Source organism: Agelaius phoeniceus, chromosome 5, assembly GCF_051311805.1.
Source record: "Agelaius phoeniceus isolate bAgePho1 chromosome 5, bAgePho1.hap1, whole genome shotgun sequence".
NCBI classification, from domain to species: domain Eukaryota; kingdom Metazoa; phylum Chordata; class Aves; order Passeriformes; family Icteridae; genus Agelaius; species Agelaius phoeniceus.
Window position 1 is genome coordinate 26613912 of NC_135269.1, and position 18752 is coordinate 26632663.

The 18752-nt window shown below is 47.8% G+C and overlaps 1 protein-coding gene across 2 annotated transcripts; it reads right to left on the reverse strand.

Moving 5' to 3' along the window:
* Positions 1–194: 194 nt before the first annotated feature.
* Positions 195–8973, reverse strand: ARHGDIB (Rho GDP dissociation inhibitor beta). Of its 2 annotated transcripts, none has more exons than XM_054631231.2 (6): positions 8511–8973; positions 4968–5156; positions 4317–4400; positions 3381–3457; positions 1806–1869; positions 195–857 (listed from the first exon to the last, which is right to left on the reverse strand). In XM_054631231.2, the coding sequence occupies exons 2-6, from the start codon at positions 5143–5145 to the stop codon at positions 658–660; spliced, it is 603 nt and encodes a 200-aa protein (XP_054487206.1). In that variant the 5' UTR covers positions 5146–5156; positions 8511–8973; the 3' UTR covers positions 195–657. The 2 variants fall into 2 exon arrangements, with proteins under 2 accessions (XP_054487206.1, XP_054487207.1); XM_054631232.2 differs by lacking the exon at positions 8511–8973 and adding an exon at positions 5264–5405.
* Between the last annotated feature and the right edge of the window lie 9779 nt (positions 8974–18752).

Sequence of the window (18752 nt, forward strand, 5' to 3'; positions counted from 1 at the left end):
GCTTCAAAGAATTAATGAAATCCCTGAAGGAAACTGTTCTGAAATAATTTGCTTATAGAGTAAGGCTGCTGCTTTGAAGGAGGAGGGCTATTTCCCTGCTGAAATATGCTCTTAAGCCTTCCTATACTGCATTCTCCACACACACATCACTGAGAAACATGCTCTAGAAAAGAATGTGACACTCATGCAGAAAAGAAGAAAGAAACTGGTTTTATTCTCAGACACTGAAGTCTTGTTGCGGCAGCTAGCTGCATTCCCCCTGACTGGCTTTGCCTGCACAAGGATGGATTTTAACAGGGTAGGGCACCAGATACAGACCAGGAGACCATCACGGGAGGTAAGTGACCCTTTACAATGAGTCAGAGCACATGGCAAGTGTAACTCAAGATAGGGATTTTCCAGGGACCAGTCCACCCCTGCCAGGTGATCTTGTTTCCTCGAAAAGGCACTTCCAGGACTGGAGTTGGTATGGGAGAGATGGGGACAACAGGAGGAAGTACTGGGGGAGAGGGAGGGAGGTGCTTCCCAATTTAACCCATTATGGTCATGATGGGGTGGTGGCTGGGTTGTTCTCAGTGTATCAGAAGAAGCAGCAAAGGCCTGGAGACTGGTGCAGGAGGCAAGGGGATGGGAAGGGGGAAGGCAAACTGGGTGAACTCATTCTGTCCATTCCTTCTTGATGGACAGGTTCCACTCCCAGGTGAGATGGTCGTGCTTGTCATCATCCGTGAAGAAGGATTTGTTGTGGTAGGTGCCTCGAGCCAGCATACCCTTAGGAGCCTCCTCAACGGGCGTCAGGAACTCGTACTCCTCTGGCCGTGGCCCGTAGCTGCCAACCATGAACGTGGCTTTGTCCACTAGGAGAAAACAATCCACAGGGAATAAGCCCCTCACATGGGGAATGATGAGGGAGAGAGGAAGCCATGAGCAAAAGAGCAGGAAGGAGATGGGGGAGAAAGGAACAGCCCATGGCAGCAAAGGAGAGCAAAATCAGTGGGAAAAGTGGGTTAGTGAAGCATAAGGACAGCTGGAAGGAGAACACGGATGGATGGGCAGGTGAACAGGCAACTCAGTTTGTGCACTCTCACATGGATGTACTTGTCCTCATTTGAGACTAATTTGGGAGAAAGCTGAACATTCTGGCTGTGAGTACACCCAGCATATGGCTCAAGATCTACCTTGATTTCCCACTACTTCTCTCTACTGGTGAGAAGACACCAGTTATGTGTGCTGAACAGGATGCTGAGGCCTTAGAGGTGGTTGCACAAAAATGCATGTGGGGTGTGTGTGTACAAAATGGGGCTTTCCTCTGCCTTGTCCAAGCAGAGCAGCACTGAGGAGAACCCATGGGCAAATACAGGGCCCTGCACACAATGGGAAGTTTCACAGAGCAGGTCTGAATTTTACCAAGGGCTTCTGAAGAGCTTTCAGAGGGTGGGAAGCTCTACACAGGCTGAACCACTGCACAGGGGGCAGAGGGGACGAGAAGAGCTCTGTATGGAAAAGCAATGTGTGGCAAGCACTGTCCAAGCAGAGTGTCTGTGGACTTTGCTGCTGCAGCCAGGGTGTAGCATACAGACCCCAGAGCTGGCTCACACTGAGTGTGCACAAAACAAGGAACTGCTGTCCTGGGTGAAGCAGGCCTATGCACTCTGCTGAGAAGTCACCTCCTGAGTGTTAGCACACAGTGGGACTTGGGACCAAGGGGGCCTCTGTCCCAGCCCAGAGCTGCAGAACCTTGTTCCAGAGGAGGGAACACAGGGGCAGGAGCAGTGCTGTGCAGGGCATGCAGGGCTCTTACTCACCCTTCACCCCTGTCCGGTAGGTGTGCTGCACATATTTCAGTCCTGACACAATGTCCCTGTTTACCTGCAGGAAGTAACCAGAAGTGTCAGGAGAGAGTTTTGGTTCTGTACCTGATGATTTTTCCCCTCCTGAAGGACATACCCATCTTGGCTCCCTACACAAGGGAGCCTCAGCACAGGGCACATTGTACAGGTCCCTAAAACAACTTCTCCATAGGTACCTGGAGACTTTTAGCATCCTCTGTGCAACTCTGTACTTCCCTATCATTTGCTCAACTTTGAAGCTGACTGGAGCACATCAGTAAAGTTCTCAAGACATGCTGATGAGGACAAAGAAAAGTGAAGCAGGGAGTTCCTGTTTGATAATTTTCATACTGGAAGCCATCCATGGGTAACTAGAGTCATCCCTTCAGCCCCAATGGGTGGGCAGCTCCCAGGTGCCCTCTAAGCTCCATGGGGACCTGGGAAGTTTCTTCTCAAAAGAGAGAGGGACAGTTTTCATAAATCTTTTCTCAAATCTCCCATGGATAGCTTGGGTGTATGCAGTGCTGCTCCTCCCCTCCAGCATATACTGCCTTCCCACAGTGCACACTACTCAATCTGAAAACGAGATGGACAGATCCTTTTACATTCCAGGGTAGAATTCCCACAGTACCAGCCCTTACCAGCCATGGAACTGAGGGAGGGAATTAGAATAACCTGTCTGGCTTCAGGTGTCTCCAGTCAACAAGGCACAGATACAGATGGAAATATTTCACAGCACAAAAGAGAGCTGGAGGTGTCTCAGAGGAGAGCATTGAGGGACATTCATCTCTGAGACAGCAAGCCTCAGAGAAAAAGGGAAATCTGCCCTACAGAAGCCACAGTATTAACACCTTCCCTCATCTGTCTCAGGAGAATTATCTTGCTTCCCTTTTTGCATTCTCTTCCAAGCCCATCTTTGAAGCAAGCACTTGCAGAGATGATCAGTTCAGTGCTGGCGTGGCCAAGTTTAATTTTCAGCTGTAAACAGAAGAAATGGCTGACACACTGATTAATGGGAGTGAGGGTGAAATAAGACCATTTAGGTATATCACAACCTGAAGAATTCAGGTATCTTCAGCCAAATGCTACAATATTACATCTTCTAAATATGTACATGAAGTCCAGTATTACTGACTGAATCAGTACTTCATGAACAGCCATTCTCGTCTTCTCTTCTCTTCTCTTCTCTTCTCTTCTCTTCTCTTCTCTTCTCTTCTCTTCTCTTCTCTTCTCTCCTCCCTGTTCATTTCCACTTAGTGTGGAGTAAAGATTTTCTAGTGGCTAAAAAGCAAAACCAAACTCAGCCAAAACTACTCATCTGGCTTTTAACCCACTCATTTATCAGTGTGAGCAAACAGAAACCAACTTCCTCCAAGGGGTGAGCAAGCAGAAGTGATTTCCTGGAAATACCTCATCCCTTGTTGGGTAGAACAGCACCTGAAGCTAGGGGAGCTTTTGGGCAGGCATTCTGCCTGGCTCTAGTTATCTGATAGACTGCCACTGACTGGCCTTAGCAACTGATAAGAAGCAACTGGAAGGAAAACAACTCACTCTGAAGTGGATCTTAACTCTGTATTCCACCCCTTCCTTTAATACAAAGGTCTCTTTCTTGAGTGCTTCGAGGTCACCTGCAAGAAGAGAATCAAGCTGTCAGCTAGAGATGTCACAGCAAGGAGAGACCAGGCACAGGGGGGAAGATGGGCATGGGGTTGCTGTCAGAGGTGAGCATCCCTTCAAAGGATGACACATGTAAAAAGAGCATGCAGACATCCTTGTGAGATTGTGTTGTGTGACCAAATACACAGAAATTCCTGGGTGCTCGTATGTATCTGTGCCCACAGAAGATAATGCCTGAACACACACAGGTCTGAGCACATGTACACAAGGATGTTTATGCACAGGCTTGTTGCAGAGCAGATGCAGCAGGGTGTGTATGCTCCATCCATGCCCAGCCTGGCTTGGTGAGAGGAGCGTGTTCCACAGCTCCTGCCCAGCTTGGAAGGCTGCCTGGGCCCCACAGGGGTTTTGGGTGGTTTTGGGTGAACAGGAAGCCTCTCTGCCTCTCCAGGCCCAGCTTCCTCTCTCTGCAGAAAAGCCCATATAAGGCTCTCTCCCCATGCCCCCAGGAGCCGGAACTGCAGTATTGCTCGATTCTAAAGTTTCAATACAGCCTGCAACCCAAATGCATGCACATCCCTTGTGCTCATGAAGTGTCAATGAAAGGAAGCAAGCAGAGATGGCAAGAGAAACCCAGGAGCTCCTACAGCAGTCTAGATGAAGGAAAATACCTCAATATTTTCCTCTGTTACATCAGCTTCTTTTTTATTTATATGTGTATACCTTAAAATAAGAAACAAGGGCTAAGATGACTTCAGAGCTCCTCTAAAACCCACTGTGGCATCCCAAGGACAAACTCTCTTTTAACTTGCAGCATGCCAGGGCCTTTGGTTGTTCCCCTCTGTGACCAAGGGCAGAGCCTGTGCCTACCTGTAAGGTCCATGGTGATGGGTCCTGGAGCAGAGTCACAAACCAGAGTGAGTCGGGTGACCACCACATTGGGAGCTGTTGGGTCTGCAGGTAGGAAAAGTCAGGGGGAAGCTGTCAGCTTGCAAAATTAGATGCAATCAGAGGGGAGGGGAATGACACTGAAGAAACAGGGATGCCTTGCCACACAGAAACTGCATTTCATGAAACGCCCAGTAATGCCAGGCTTCCTTAGCACAATAGGACCACATGTCTACCCAGTCCTTCCACATGGATCCCTCTGGCCTCCATCACAATACCTACAGGTGGTCTTTCCACCACAGAAAATTTCCTTCTTAGGATCATTCTGAGCAACAAGACCACATTTCAGCATAGGCTGACCCCTTCAAAACCCCCAAAAGTCCTCTGAGACCCACACATCTCCCACCACAAGTCCTTTTCTGATGCCAGCACTCCCCAGTAATCCTCCTAACTCCTAACACTCTGAGCATCTTCCGTGCTTCCTTTATGTGCAGCTTTCCACCTGCCCATCCCCAGTCCTCCAGCACAAGCAGTGCATGTGCCTGGGCAAACAAGATCCCTCTTCTTTGAAGCAACAGCACACTGCTGCAGTACATCTCCCCATTCCCTCCCTGTCAGTGTGCCCCAGCCTACCTACTACCACAGGTCCATCTCCCAGCAGGGACTTCTTGTACTTAGCGAGGCTTTCATCATCCTTGTCCAACTCCTGCAGCTCCTGCAGTGTTTTCTGGGGAGGAGGTTTGTAATTGAGTTTCCCATCCAGCTCATCATCATCATCCTCCACATGAGGCTCTTGTGTCTTCTCAGTCATGGTGACTTGGTCTGGGTGACAGAGGAGGGGGCAGTCAGTGAGATTGCTGTGGCTTGGGAGAATGGGGGCACTCACTGTGGGCACAGTGTGGCTCAGTCCCTGACAGGCAGGCACCCACCCAGTGCTGAAGGCAGCGGGATTCCTACAGGCAAATGGCGACGGCGATCGGCTGCAATCCAGACACTGCTGTGCTGATATTCTGGCTCAAACACAATCCCCCCCTACCCCCGCTCCTCTCCCTGCAGGCACCACGCGCACACGCAGACCTACACCATTATTCGCTCCCAGGGAGGAGGTGCGGGAGCAGAGGCTGAAACCAGAGTGATTTACAGCCACTCTGCAGCACAGTTGTGGCCGGCAACCCTGCAATTACAAGCCCTCGTACAGGGCTCGCACAAAGAGCCACTGCCACACGCTGGAACACAGAGAAACACGAATAAAGCCAAGGACAGATGTTTCGTTCACCCTCCCATAACGGCTTAAACCCCACATTTCACAAAAAGGTCGGATATCTGACAGCCACTTTTTAGATTAGCAAATCAGCTAAGCTCTCAAGGAAGCGGGCAGCAAAGTCTGTGCTGGCATTGCCTGTGCTCCCACTAACAGCTGGCTCCAGGCACCCACCAGGAGTCTCCTTCCCACTGAGCAGGGAAGCACGGTGGGGAGCCCAGAGGAGCCAGGCACAGCCGTGCTGCTCCAGCGGTGCCCTCGCAGTGAGAGGCAGGAGAGCTGAGCCGCAGTCAGCGGGGCTGGGTGCTGAATGGCACACGGGCAGTGAAACTGCTGGGCTGGCCTCCCAAATGGAGCCAGAGCAGGGAAATAGCAGCCAATGGGCAGAGCATGGGACGGGGAACAGGAGGCAGGCAGGAGAGGTAAGCAATGCTGTGCCAGGTGCCCTCAGTCAGCTGCCTGCCTCCAGGAGGCAGCCATATGGTCCCAGCCACCTTCCCACTCTTGGGAGAAAGGCTGAAAAACAAAGCAGTGCCCTGGTACAGTTGTCACACATGGCCAAGCCATTCCTTGTTTTTTGTTTGGCAGCAAGAGGATTTGGTCAAGCTACACAGATCATTCAGTTCACTTCCACTTAGGCTTCTTTGAGACTGTCCCTACTAAAAAGTCCCCTTTTGCTTCCTTATTTGCAATTTTCCAAACAAATCATTTGTCCTTCTCTGCAGCTGCAGCCTTAATTTTTGCCCCTGCTCCCAAAAGTTAAACTGGGAGCTAATGCGATAGTTTTTTCATTTATTAAAATAGAAAAGAAACACACACAAAAAAGAACAAAAAAGAAGGAAAAAACAACTGTTTAAGGTGAATCATCAAGTGGTGCCAGGCAACTCTGAGTAGTATGCAGACCTCTCAGAGCAATTCCAGTGCAGGGAAGAAAAATAATCAAGGAGTGGTACATTGGCATGTTGCAAAGGGACAGAAAAGAACTGACCAGCACACAAACAAGAAGATTCAGTCAGGTATTTTAATTGGAAATGGCCATTGCAAGACAACTTTGCAATTTTGAGGTGAATGAGGAACTAGTACAGAATGGGCACATGGGAAATAAAAGGGAATCTCAACCCAAACAAACAAGAAAAAAACAGGTCCCAGCAACTGAATAACCCTGGTTCAGTTCATGCCCAGACCTAGGAGTGTGAAATACCCAAATACCATGGGAAAGGCCCCTGAGCTTGTCCTCATGAGAAAGGAAACCAAAAGCTCCCTCCCTAAAGCAGCAATTACACATGCCCCAGCACTCTGTGGCCCCAGCAGAGTCACCTTAGAAAGCCTCACAATGCCCTCAGTGCCATTCCACGTTCAGCACAGGAGGAGGCTGGGGTTAGCCATGACAGCCAGTGCCAAGCCTTGCCTTCCGCTTGGGCTCCAGCTGCAGGTCTGAGCACTGACCCCAGCTCTCCACAATACCAGGCTGCATCTGCCACCAACACGAGCACAGAGCACGGGTGCCTGCCTGCCCCATCCTCCCATGTCCACCTCCTGTAGTGTATCACAGGGGATGGAAAGAGGCATCTCTGCCCTCATGCAGAGAAAAGGCAGAGTCAGGACTGCACCAGAGTCAGACTGGACTCCTCATCGCTCAGACCTTCCCTTTGCACCACACATGCCACAGAGACTGTCCCTGCTAGCCCCCAGGGGTGGCTCACTTGAGGGGGAATGCTTTTAGGTTCTGAACCTCCCAGAAAGGGGCACAGACAATCTGCCATGCCAAGAGCAAGATCCTGCAGGGAACAGGACCAGCCAGACTGTCTGGGATGAACAACCTCTGGCTCACAGGCGCCTCAGGATGGCACCGATCAGACCAAGTTCTGGCATTTTTCCCCAAGCCATGGACCTGGTGCTGCCTTCCTGCCAAACTCCAAGGCAGGCGGTGACCAAGAGGAAAGCTCCCATCCCAGCAGCTCATGCCCCTACTTGCTGGTGCCCTCTGCAAGCTGAGACACATTCCTGAGCTCAGGCACCAGAGACATCATGTTGCTGTCGGGGTTCCTGAGTTTCTGTGCCACTGCCCAGCCTAATATGGAGCCCCCATTCAGACCAAGAGCCTCACTAAATTGAGAAAATTAACCCTACACTGTTATATGCAAGGAGAAATCTGTGTGCTTGGTGTCTCACCCTGCCACATTTTTCTTGCCTTTCTGCAGCTCCATCCCACAGTCCTGTGTCACCTGCACCCCTGGCAGCACCCGTGAAACAGCAGGGAGGGGGCAAGGGCAGGTTAGGGATCCCTGTTAGAGAGAGATGGCTGCAGGAGGCAAAGACGGAATCATGCCTTGGCGAGAGGTGCGAGAGTCTCGCAGCTGGGCTCTGCCTGTGCCGCGGACAGACAGCTGCCCTCGCACCTGCAGCAGGAGGGGCAGTCACAAGGTGGAGGGTGGGCACCTCCTCGGCCCCCCATGCCTCCACGGGGCACAAAAAGGGCTGTCAGAGGGACAGCATTTCACTTGCCCTCCGTCTGCTCATCACTTCTCCAAACCACCCCCTGGCCGAGGGCTAATCTCCAGGAAGCGGGTTTAGCAGGGAGGAAGTAATTTTCCGCGATGGGGGAGAAGCGCACCGGACTCAGCAGCGCCCCCAGCCCCGGCCTCCCCATCCCCAGCCCCGGGGTGCAGAAGGGAGCCCATTGCCCGGGGAGCGCCGGGCCAGCCCGGGACCGCGGGGGCCCCTTCCCTTCCTTGCCCTGCCCCATGGCAGCGCGCAGCCTGGCTTCCCCCTCGGGTCGGGCAGGGCTCTGCCTGCCTCCCCGGGCAGGAGCGGGCACCGGCGCCAGCCCCGGGGCGAGGGCGCGGAGCTGCGCGGGGAGCGAGCCGGGGCCGCGCCGTCCGTGCCCGCTGCCCCCGCCCGCCCCTCGCACTCACCGGCGGAGCGGCGCCTGCGGCCGGGGTCCTCCTCTGCTGTCAGCGCTCAGCCTCGAGCTTTGGCAGTTGGAGCAGGAAGGAAGTTGGTGAAGAGAGGAAAAAAAAAAAAATAACACTCACACGCAGCGAAAAAAAAAAAAACCCCAAGAGCGGCGGCAGCGGCAGCAGCAGCAGCAGCAGCCCACCCGCAGCAGAGGAAGCCCTGGCGGCCCCGCATGCTGCGGCGCTCCGCCGCCTGCCCCGCTTTGTCTGCGCCCGCTCCTTTTGCGCAGAGGTGCGCAGGGCTTTGTCTGCGGAGCTGAGCCCGGCCGGGGACGCGGGAGTGCTCGCCGTGCGCCGCTTCGGGCTGCTGTGCCCGGGAGAGAGGGGGTGATGGCTTTGTTTTCCTCCCCAGGCTTTTATTTTGTTTATTTTCCTGCTGTAATTATGGTCTGTTTCAAAAAGTGGCGCTGATTTATACCGATTAAAATATGCGGAGAATCGGGTTGTGTATTCCCGCGTACGTGGGAAGATAAGCAGTATTGCAAATGAAAAAAAAATGAACCTCATTTTTCCTGCTACCTGCTGCACTTAATCAGCTTATTGTTCCCAACTCCCAGCCCTTCTCACAGAAGCAGTTTCCAAGATCAGCTACCTCAGGAAGAAAAAGCTCTCATTTCCCAGGGTTGATTAAACGATCAAAAAGATTTCACATCCCTTACTTTGTGAAATATCAGCAGATTTCCTCTTTCTTTGCCCCTCATGGAGTGCCCACTTAGTTCATCAGTGACATAAATCCTTCATGTACACAGTCCTCAGTGCACAACAAATTAGATCATTGGTTTGCAAACAACAAATCTGGGCCTGCAATGACTGATAGACTGCTCTTAATGCATTTACAGCAGCAAAATAAGCAAAGCATATCTATTGCCAATGGGCTTACATTCACTGCCCCAGATCCACATATCCATTAAAAGTGTTTATTGTACACAAATTTTTAAAGGTTGCAAACAACTGAGGGAAAGGGATCTTCTTTGGGGATTAACAGATTTCAGAAGAGGGGGGATTGATTTTTCCAGCCAGATATTGGTTTCATTTAGGTTATGGGTGGCACAATGATCCTTGCCTCATGAATTTCAAGGGAAAAACAGAGCATGTATCTGTCTGACAATGGATTCCCATTTATCAGGGGCTATAGCCTCAGAAACATTTCAAGCTTCCATTAATTAGTTTCACCATCAAGAAAAATTATTTCATTCTCTGCCACTGCTTTTCACTGCTACACTAACCCTTCCCTTGGGCCAACACAAGGGACCTGACTTGAATTCAGTAGTTAGATGAGTTCAAATGGTACCAGGGAAAAAACATGTAAGCAAATGTGTGAGCATACATTGGTGAATTTTCAACCCATATAGGTTTCCCCATAGTTGTTTATAATGGACAAATGGGACTAAACCTTTATGCCAGGACCAGTGGCTGAGTGGGATGGGGATGAGGATGAGGAAAGAACAGAGCAAATTCTTTCAACTACAATGCCACTTTATGGCAGCTCATATTGTTCATGTAAGCAGTCCTGGCCTGGGAAAGCTGTGAAGAGTAGGATGTGTTAACTATGGAAAGATTTGAGGAAGCCCCTGTGTCTTGTACAACAGCTTCTTGTCTTGGTTTCTCTGCTGTCTAAGTGTCTGATTTCAGTTTAGAAACTGAACACAGTGTAGCTGGGAGGAGGTGTGGGTTGAGGTTCCTGTTCACTCATGGCTTGGTTTGAAATTCACTTGGTTTTAGCCACTGTGTACAGTGCAACTGTAAGTAGTTTTATTGCAATCATTCTTGCTGAAGAACAGTTGAGATTAGCTTGGTCTCTTTTGTGGGCTTCTTTTTAGTTAAACACCAGACCACACATGCCTTTGTGTAGCTATTTACATGCTATTTCTAAACACATGGGAGCATAAATTAAGATCAGTTTATTCACAAATATGCATAAAGGTATAGGGATGTGTAGCTGTGTGCCACCATATGTATGTGCACTCAACCTACATGGCTTCATCTGCCTAGCATGCAGGGGAAACAGATTTTACTCCTAAATTAGAAATTAGTCAGCATGTAATCATGGGGACATCATGTAATTGCTCTGTGCCTCCTCTTCCTGTTCATAAGCAGTGTGAGAAGGAGCTGTAGACATTGGAATCACACCATGCCAAGCAGATGGGAACCTAGAAGCCAGGCATGATCCTTTGGGTCAGCATATCCAGCATCCTGCTGGGGAACCACGTCACTGCTCTGCTGGAAGGAAGGAAAGGTTTGAACCACAACGGAGCAGGACATCATTGACAGCAAATCTCTGCCACTGAGTATTTCACCTGTGACAAACTGATGCCATGCCATGAAGATCATCTCTTGGCAGACATTGCCCAACCCCAGCCAGTTCTTTTGTCTGTGACAGAAGGAGGCAGGGACAACAGCTAAAGTGTGCCTGCTTTATAGCAAAAAACATGGTAGAATTTCAAATGTGTTCTTAGCTGGAAAATAATATTTTTTTACTTAAAATATTATGATTAGGTCTTATTTCGTTTTACCCCATTGACAACAGCTGATTGTACAATTAGTAGACCACAATAATAGGTGTGATCAACCTCATGTGTCTTAAGTTTATTTCAAAAATTTTATGCAAAATTTTAAATGCATATCCTTCAACTATACAGCCTGTACTCCCAACAGTCATATGTGTCTGTAGCACCCTATTGGAAACAATAAACCTTGACTTTTTTAAAAACAGTAAGATTTAAAAAATTAGGCATTTTTTTTCCTGTTTGAATTTGGATTATTGCCATTAGGTATCCAGTATTTCTAGATTTGAACTTTTTGCAGTGGTGGTGCATTGCAGCTTTGTGCTGCTAAATGTCATCTCCATCTTCTGTGGAACAGGTTGCTCGCTGCATTTGAGGAACAGAACTACTTTATGACCTTTAGACGTGACTAATCCAGTAAAATTTTACCTGTTACAATCTCTTTTTTTCACCTATTTGTCATTTCAAAAACTGTCTAATTTGGAGCTGAAATTTACCAGGCTGGAAGCTCTGAGGGGAAAAATAAAAAGAAATTTCAGTCCAGGTAGGGAATCCATGTTTGAAATTTTAAGAATCTCAACAGAGTAATACCTTTAATGCTGCTCTTGTAAAATGATTTAATTTGGAACTACTAATTTGTATTTTCACTGAACTAGTACACAGTTACTAACTATGATTTCTGTCTAGTGAATAATATTGCTGAATGCTGTCACTGCCATGAGTTTTGCCTCCTCCTCAAGCTTTTTTCAGTCCCAGGAAGGCTACAGGTGACACACTGGGAAGACGACCTCACAGTTCAGCAAGTTCACATCAGCAGGTGCAGCAAGGTAGGTGTCAGTTCTGGCCGTGGGTGCCCCCCAGATGGTGTCCCCAGATGGTGTCCCCACATGGTGTCCCTCTCTACAGGCAGAGATCTCTTCCCTGCAGAGATGGGAGGAGGCAATCCGCTCCCGAGGCAGTCACGAGGGGATGGGAATGGGCAAGGTGACAGGTCCAGGAGCTCAGACAGGAGCTTTCCCTGCCTTGTGGGGGAGCATTCACTGCACCACGAGGTGCCACCCAACTCTGGTAATCCCAGCACTGCCTTCTCTGACTCTCAGTTAAGTGGGATAAACAGAGCGATACCGCCAATGAAGCATGAATTCACCTCTGAATAAAACACAGGCACAAATCGCCCCAGGACTGGCTTTAGAAGTCAGCATTGTAAGGTTGATCCTGGTGAGCCTAGGAGAGGTGGTGCCTAATTTCTTCTTCCCTGGTGCTACTCACCACTTTTAAGGTGCTGCAAAGGATTTTTGCTGCCCTTGGGGTGGGAAGGGAAGGAAGGGATGGAGGCTAGATAAAATGTCAGGCAAGGGAGCCATCATGGAGGGCAAGGAGAGAGAAGGCACTTTGGGGTGCCAACACAAAGCCCCTGGTAAAGGTTTAACTGGGTTTTCCAACCCCAAGTCCCATGAGAATCCTTTCAAACCACCTAGCCACTGGACTTGAGGGCTCTCAGCTGCATGAAGAGCTGACCCCTGAAGACATGAGTGTGTGTTCCACCTCTTCAGCTCCTCCAGAAGTGATTTCTTTGAAAGATGGAGAGATTGGAGATTTAATACTTGTCTAAGCAGCTTTCAGGCTTGTTAAAGTGCTAATCCCATAACCCCTGTCACAAGCCTGGAGGTGTGCAAAGACTTCACATGTCACTTCACAATCCCCTGAGGAAGCAAGGGAAACAGGAAGACAGAGGAAGGAAAAGGATTTTGTGGGGGATGAGCGTGTAGGGGCAAAACTGAGCCATTTTCCTTCAGAGTCTAGCCTGAGGAAGGCTGAGGATGGACAGAGCAGCTCAGTGAGGAGAGCTAAATTGGTGGGAGGGGGTGAGAGCACAGGGGTTGGTGAAGGAAGATGATGGTGCTTGTCATGGGGGAGCAGAGGTGTCTTCTCTGCATCCCCTGCTCTCCAGAGCCTAGCATGCAGGAAAGCAGCTTTTGCTCTCCATCCCTTACTTGGTGCCAGGGCAGAAGTCAGTGTTCTGCAGGTGAAGGTGTCCGAGGGAAGTCACCCACCAGAGCTGGATTTAAAAGGGGACTGGATTATTTTAGGGCCTCTCAGAAAACAGGTGGTTATGTAAGGTCAAATCTTAGCAAGTGTAATCAAATCTCAGTTCTAAGCTGATCACCAAGCAGGGTGTTAGGAGTTATTTATTCAAGCATTCCTCCCTGTGTTGTGACTTTCTTCTGAAACAGCCAGAGCTGAAGCTGGGACTAAATTAGGAGAAGCTGTGGCATCCTCTCCTCCTCTGCTGACCTTGGGAAATCTCCCTTGCCAGCTGCACCCTGACATTGCTGTGCTAAACAGTACTCTCAACAAGGAGCTTGATTGTGTGCCAGAATTTATGGCTTCTAGTCAGTTTGTGTCCAGCCTCTGGCTAGCTCTTAGGTGCTTTATATACCCTGTAGCTCAGGGCATGCTGCTTGCAGCTATAGAGCATCTCTCAAAGCCACGAGACAATAATTACCAGCCTCTCTGTGGCAATGTTTTTCCTTTATTGCACTTGTGCTGTTCACATATTATTGCTCTCACAGCCCTGCCTCCATAAACCCCCACAGTGTTATTATTGTGGATTCTCGTGCAAGAACTGCTGTGAGAATTGCTGTTCCTCCCACTCCTTCTTTTTCTTTGATATTGCAGACTTCAGTGTATGAAGGAGAAAAACAAATGTGGTGTTCAACAGAAGAGTCATGGCTATTGAAATTCTCAGTAAATATTATCCAGCTTTGTATATTCACAGAAGATTAACAAGCAATGAATGTGCAACATTTGTACATGATGAACGTTCTCCTCCCAGATCCAACAGAAACAGACCCAGAAATAATCCATAGGAGTTTTAAGTGGGTCTTGATGGAAATTGTACCATACCAAGGGAAAGCATGGTAAGAAATCATGCTACTGGTCACTTTATCTGTCATCATCTGCAGCATCAGAGAGAGTCCTCAGAGGAGGATGTTCCTGTGGGACCCCATCATTGCCCTTTACAGCTGGCCAGTGGGGAAAAATTACCCTTTTTCCCTCTCTCATTTTCCTTTATTTTCTTTTTCTTTCAAGAAATAACTTTCAGCATTACAGTCAAAGTACACCATCAGCTGTCAGTGTCCCACAAATAAATCTTCATGGATGCAAAACTGTCAGAACATCCTTTGTGCAACATGTGCATGCTCCACATGCAATGATGGCTACTAAACAATTCACTTCTTCTATGCTGTGTTTATGATGCTTGACTGGACCAGAAAGCAAGCTGCAATTCCAGGTCCTTGAAAGAAATATCCTTAGCAGCCTCCCAGCAAGAAGCTTCAAAGCAATTTGTAGGTGTGTGCCTCCAGTGGGAAACAAGAGGGTAGAGGACCTAAATTAAGAAAAAAAAGGGTTGGAATCTGACAGTGGAAGGCCATCAAAAACAAAAACAAATGAACAAACAAACATTACAACATTAAGCTCTACAGTTGTGCAAGATCCTTGGGGGGAAAACAGAAGGCTTTGTACTAGCAGTACACCTAAGCAATAAAAGGAAAAAAATTTTTTTTTTTTAATTTATTCAGATTTTGATCCCCTTCCACAGTTATATCCACCAGGGATCTGCTATCACATGGCAGCTAGAGCATTTAGCATCCATGTGTCTGGGAGGTGAGCAGCACCCCAAGAGACAAGATAATGGAGCAGAAGAGCTGCCTCCTCTGCCCATTAGTCAAATGTTCCCAAGGAGAGTGTGAGATGCTCCCCAGAAGCAATCATTTCTTTCTGAAAGCCTCAACTGCTACATGAAGAAAATCATAATAATGGTGGCAAAGGGCTGAACTGAATGAGATTGCACAGCAGTGCTTTTATGTGGTAGGAGGAGGAAGGAAGAATGCCTCGTGCGTGGTGTGAAAGCCACGGGAAGATATGTGCCCCCTTAAGAAGAAGGAAGAAACATTTTACCAAAATGTTTAGGAAAAGCCTTCCTTTATTGGGCTGCTGGTTTCCAGGGAGAAAGAATCAATCATTCAAAAAGAAGAAGGAAAAAAAAAGATGAGAAAAAGAGCTGTCAGGAAAGGAGACATCTGGAGCTGACTTGTGTACAGTTTCTGCTTCTTAGCCCAGTGACACTGAATCATTTGCTACACTGTTTTAAACTGAACAAAGCTCTGGAACAATATGATTTTCTGATTTCTATTTAAATAAAAACACACTTCTTTTTTTTTAACAAGGCGGTATTACTTCTCTGTTTAGTTCAATGCACTAGCACTTTAGAGAGTGCTAGTGTACCATTTAATCACTGTTCACAGGTACATGGCATGTAATTCACACAGAAGGAATCAATTATGAGAAAAGAAAAATCTGAAAAAGGCTCTTGAGACAATACTATGCAAACTCTGTGATTTTTTAAGGGCAATCACAAGCTCTGATTTATAGCCGTCACATAGATAACCAGATTAACTACCTGGGCTTGATAAAAAAGGGAAAAATGCAAAGTTTTTGTTCAATATATTAATGTTGAGCTTGTTCTGTACATGTCATTCAGGAGAAAAATAATCTTATAAATGAAAAAAGCAGATGTTTTAATTGTGGGTAGAGTGAAAACGAGAAAGAAAGGATGCTTTATAAAACAATCTAACAAAGTCAGTCCTATTGTGTCATTACCAACAGCCTGGATGCAGACATTAAGCAAAGTGAGTGCACAGAAAGGATGCTCACTAATGATATTGCTTTCTCTTGGGACAGCTTTGCAATGAGCATGGGGATGCTCTTAAACAATGAATCACAAAGCAGTTAGAAACACTGAGCTTTTTGTGCTGCATGGCCAAGAACATCAGTCTCCTCAGCAGATGCCTGCATGGCTGAGTCTTATCTGCAGGTCCATGAACTTTCTCTCCACCATCTCTTCCATATTTACAAATAAGAATGATAAAAAAATGTAGCTCTGTCTCCTGAGATCTGATGGTAAAAAGGGCTATTTCAAAAAAAAAAAAAAAAAAAAAAGAGAGCGGGGGGGGATTTATTTTGGTTTTCCTTTTATTTATGCCAATCAGGGAAAAGTTTCTGTAAGTTACTAAAATCATGCTATCAGCAGTCTTGTGAGTGTGAGATGCTAAGACTTGGCTATCTGTTCCAAGAAAGGCCAGACTCACTACTGAGAAGAAAATATAATTCTGGTAACTAATGAAGTGTAGGACAGACTACATGGTTTTATATCATCTGCTATAAAAAGCCCCAGAATGTCCTAAAGCATTTGTGCCTGGAAGCCTGGGGCCTCTAATGATGTTCTAACATGTGCAAGTAGAGCACCCTTGACCAAATAAGAAAAGCAGGGACTTCATTTTTCCTGCAGAAGCTTTTGCAATAGCCTTTTGGCTTGAGGACTTAGCTATGTCCCCAATACCCAGTTTGTAGCACAGACAGGGCCATTGCTGATGGTTCAGAAAAACCTTATCACTTAATTCATATTTCCTCAAAGGACCCTTTTCTATAGGTTGGTCGTGGAAATCTCCCTCTCGAGCCCTGCCAGTGGAAAAACAGAGCTCAGCCTCTTCCCTCTCTGCCCTATTGCCAGAGAAGCCTGCAGGGTATGAGTGGGAGTATCAAGATCAGGCTCTTCTGCAAGCTGAGCTCAGGGACACTGAACATAACTTTTGTGTCCAGCAGCAGGCACAGATTCCCAAAGTCAGCACACCCTGTTTATTGCAGGCTGTTATGGATGTTTCATCCCAACACCAAAATAACTGTGGGAGATTTCCTGAAGGAAAAATGATAAAACTCCCCAGGAGCATGTCTTCTTCTCTGCATTTTTAATGGACTGATTTGCATGCAGTCAACCAACCAAATATCTGTGCAGGGAAAGCCCAGTGCCCTGTATCTGTGCTTCTTTTCTACACTAGCATAAATGACACGAGGCTTAGGAGCATGGTGAGCCCTGCAGGGGCAGGATTACAGCCTGTGAGTCCTCATTTGCAGGCACCTTACTGCACTGAGCTTCTCACCAAAACACTGTTGACATGACAACCTCACTGCTCTTCTATGAGACCAACAGACCTTTCTAAATCCAGGTCCTACCATGGTTCCCTCACCTCTGGGATCCAGAGGCACTTGGTAGGCTGCCTATCTTCGGGAGGGAAACCAACATTTTACTGCCTGCTTAATTCTCTGCTCACTTCCAGTTGGGTATATCTTTGTGGCAAGTGATAAATCTCTATCAATAATGCACAAAGTCTCCCAAGTATGTGGCACAAGCTTGTAGAGATACATTTCAAAAGTTCTTGTGCCCCACACCAGCCACAGCCCTTATCAGCTGCATCCCTGAGTCTGTGCCTCAGCTGGGATTTCCTCCCACAGTCCCATGAGCTCAGTCAGCCTCTGGAAAAATCACTGTCTTGTAAACTTGTGTTTTCTTTGTCATTCAAGTGAGCTGCTATTTCTGGCATAACTACTGTTTCCATGGCTACACCAGCTCATAAATAGGGTCAGAAACCTTGGAGATGTTTTTTTAAGTGATTCCTTGGAACAGAATATAATCTGGCTGGAGGTGATGAAGCTCCTGAGTTTTCCTTTGAGGCCACAAGGACTGCACTCCTGTTACCACCTGGACACCGTGGTTTCTAGTGCACCTCTGCTCTGGATCCAATGGCAACTGTTGTGGCCAGAAAAAATGGCACTGGCCTTCCTGGGGAAGAAAAGCCTGGGTAGGGAGGGTCAGGGATTGGGTTCTCAGTCCCTGGGCAGGACTTGTCACCCATCTGGGGCAGCAGCCAGGCACAAACACAAAGCAGGTGCCTCTTGCTCTTAAAGGAAGCTGTGCACCCACAACTCTGCAAAGTAAATGCCACCCACTTTGTGAGGGGAAGGGAGAGAGAGTATGGATGGAGAGAGAGGACTGATAATCCTGGGAGATAAAGAAAGAACATGAGAAGTGGGGCCCTTTAGGGAGTTTCTGTCATGTTTTGTCAGTGGTAAAAAAAATATCTTCATGTCACACCATGGATTTTATTTTTTCCCACAGTCCACTTTTTGTTAAAGGGAAACGAGACAGATTTCATTGGGAAAACAGGAAAACAAAGGGAGTATTTTGAAAACAAACAGCCTGAACATATGTAAATTTTGAAGCCTCAGGAAGGAGCAGTAGAGGGCTGTACAGCTGATTTCCCCAGCAACTTTACCTACATAGAAGAAGGCAGAAGGGGAGGGGGAGCCCCTGGAAACCTGTCTGCAGCAGATGGAGGCATGGGAATGAGCAGCAGGGATGGGAGGGAGTCTGCTGCCAGCAGGCTGCACCTCTTTATATCCACACAAGCAGGTCCCTGCCCACAGTAATCACTTCTGCTGTCAGAAGAGGATGAGTGCAATCAATCTCCACACATTTGTATACAAGCTCTAGTCATCACAGGGAAAGAGAAGATGCCAACAAGATGCTACCCCTGTTCTCTTTCCTGAGCCCAGAAATTACTGCACCATCCTCTAAAAGCTGTGTGATTGTCTTAAATGTGTGGGAATGTGTGTTTGCTCCTTCTCTGCTAGATTGAAAGCCTCTCAGCTGCATCTAGGATTTACTTCCCAGCTTCTCAGTGCCCACTCAAGGGCTAGGACCTTATTGATTTGTTTTAATGTAAGCTAAGAGTCTCACTGAAGGATTTATCTTGTCTAACTTCAGCATCTGAAGGGTCAGAGGCCCCAGCTATGG

Bases quoted from the DNA above. Each gene is read 5' to 3' on its own strand.
- ARHGDIB (XM_054631231.2), bottom strand. From the start codon at position 5,145: ATGACTGAGAAGACACAAGAGCCTCATGTGGAGGATGATGATGATGAG. The intron at 1,870-3,380 runs GTGAGTTGTTTT...TACTTCCTGCAG, and splicing joins GAGTTAAGATCCACTTCAGA to GTAAACAGGGACATTGTGTC. The intron at 858-1,805 runs GTGAGTAAGAGC...GTTTTCTCCTAG, and splicing joins CTACCGGACAGGGGTGAAGG to TGGACAAAGCCACGTTCATG.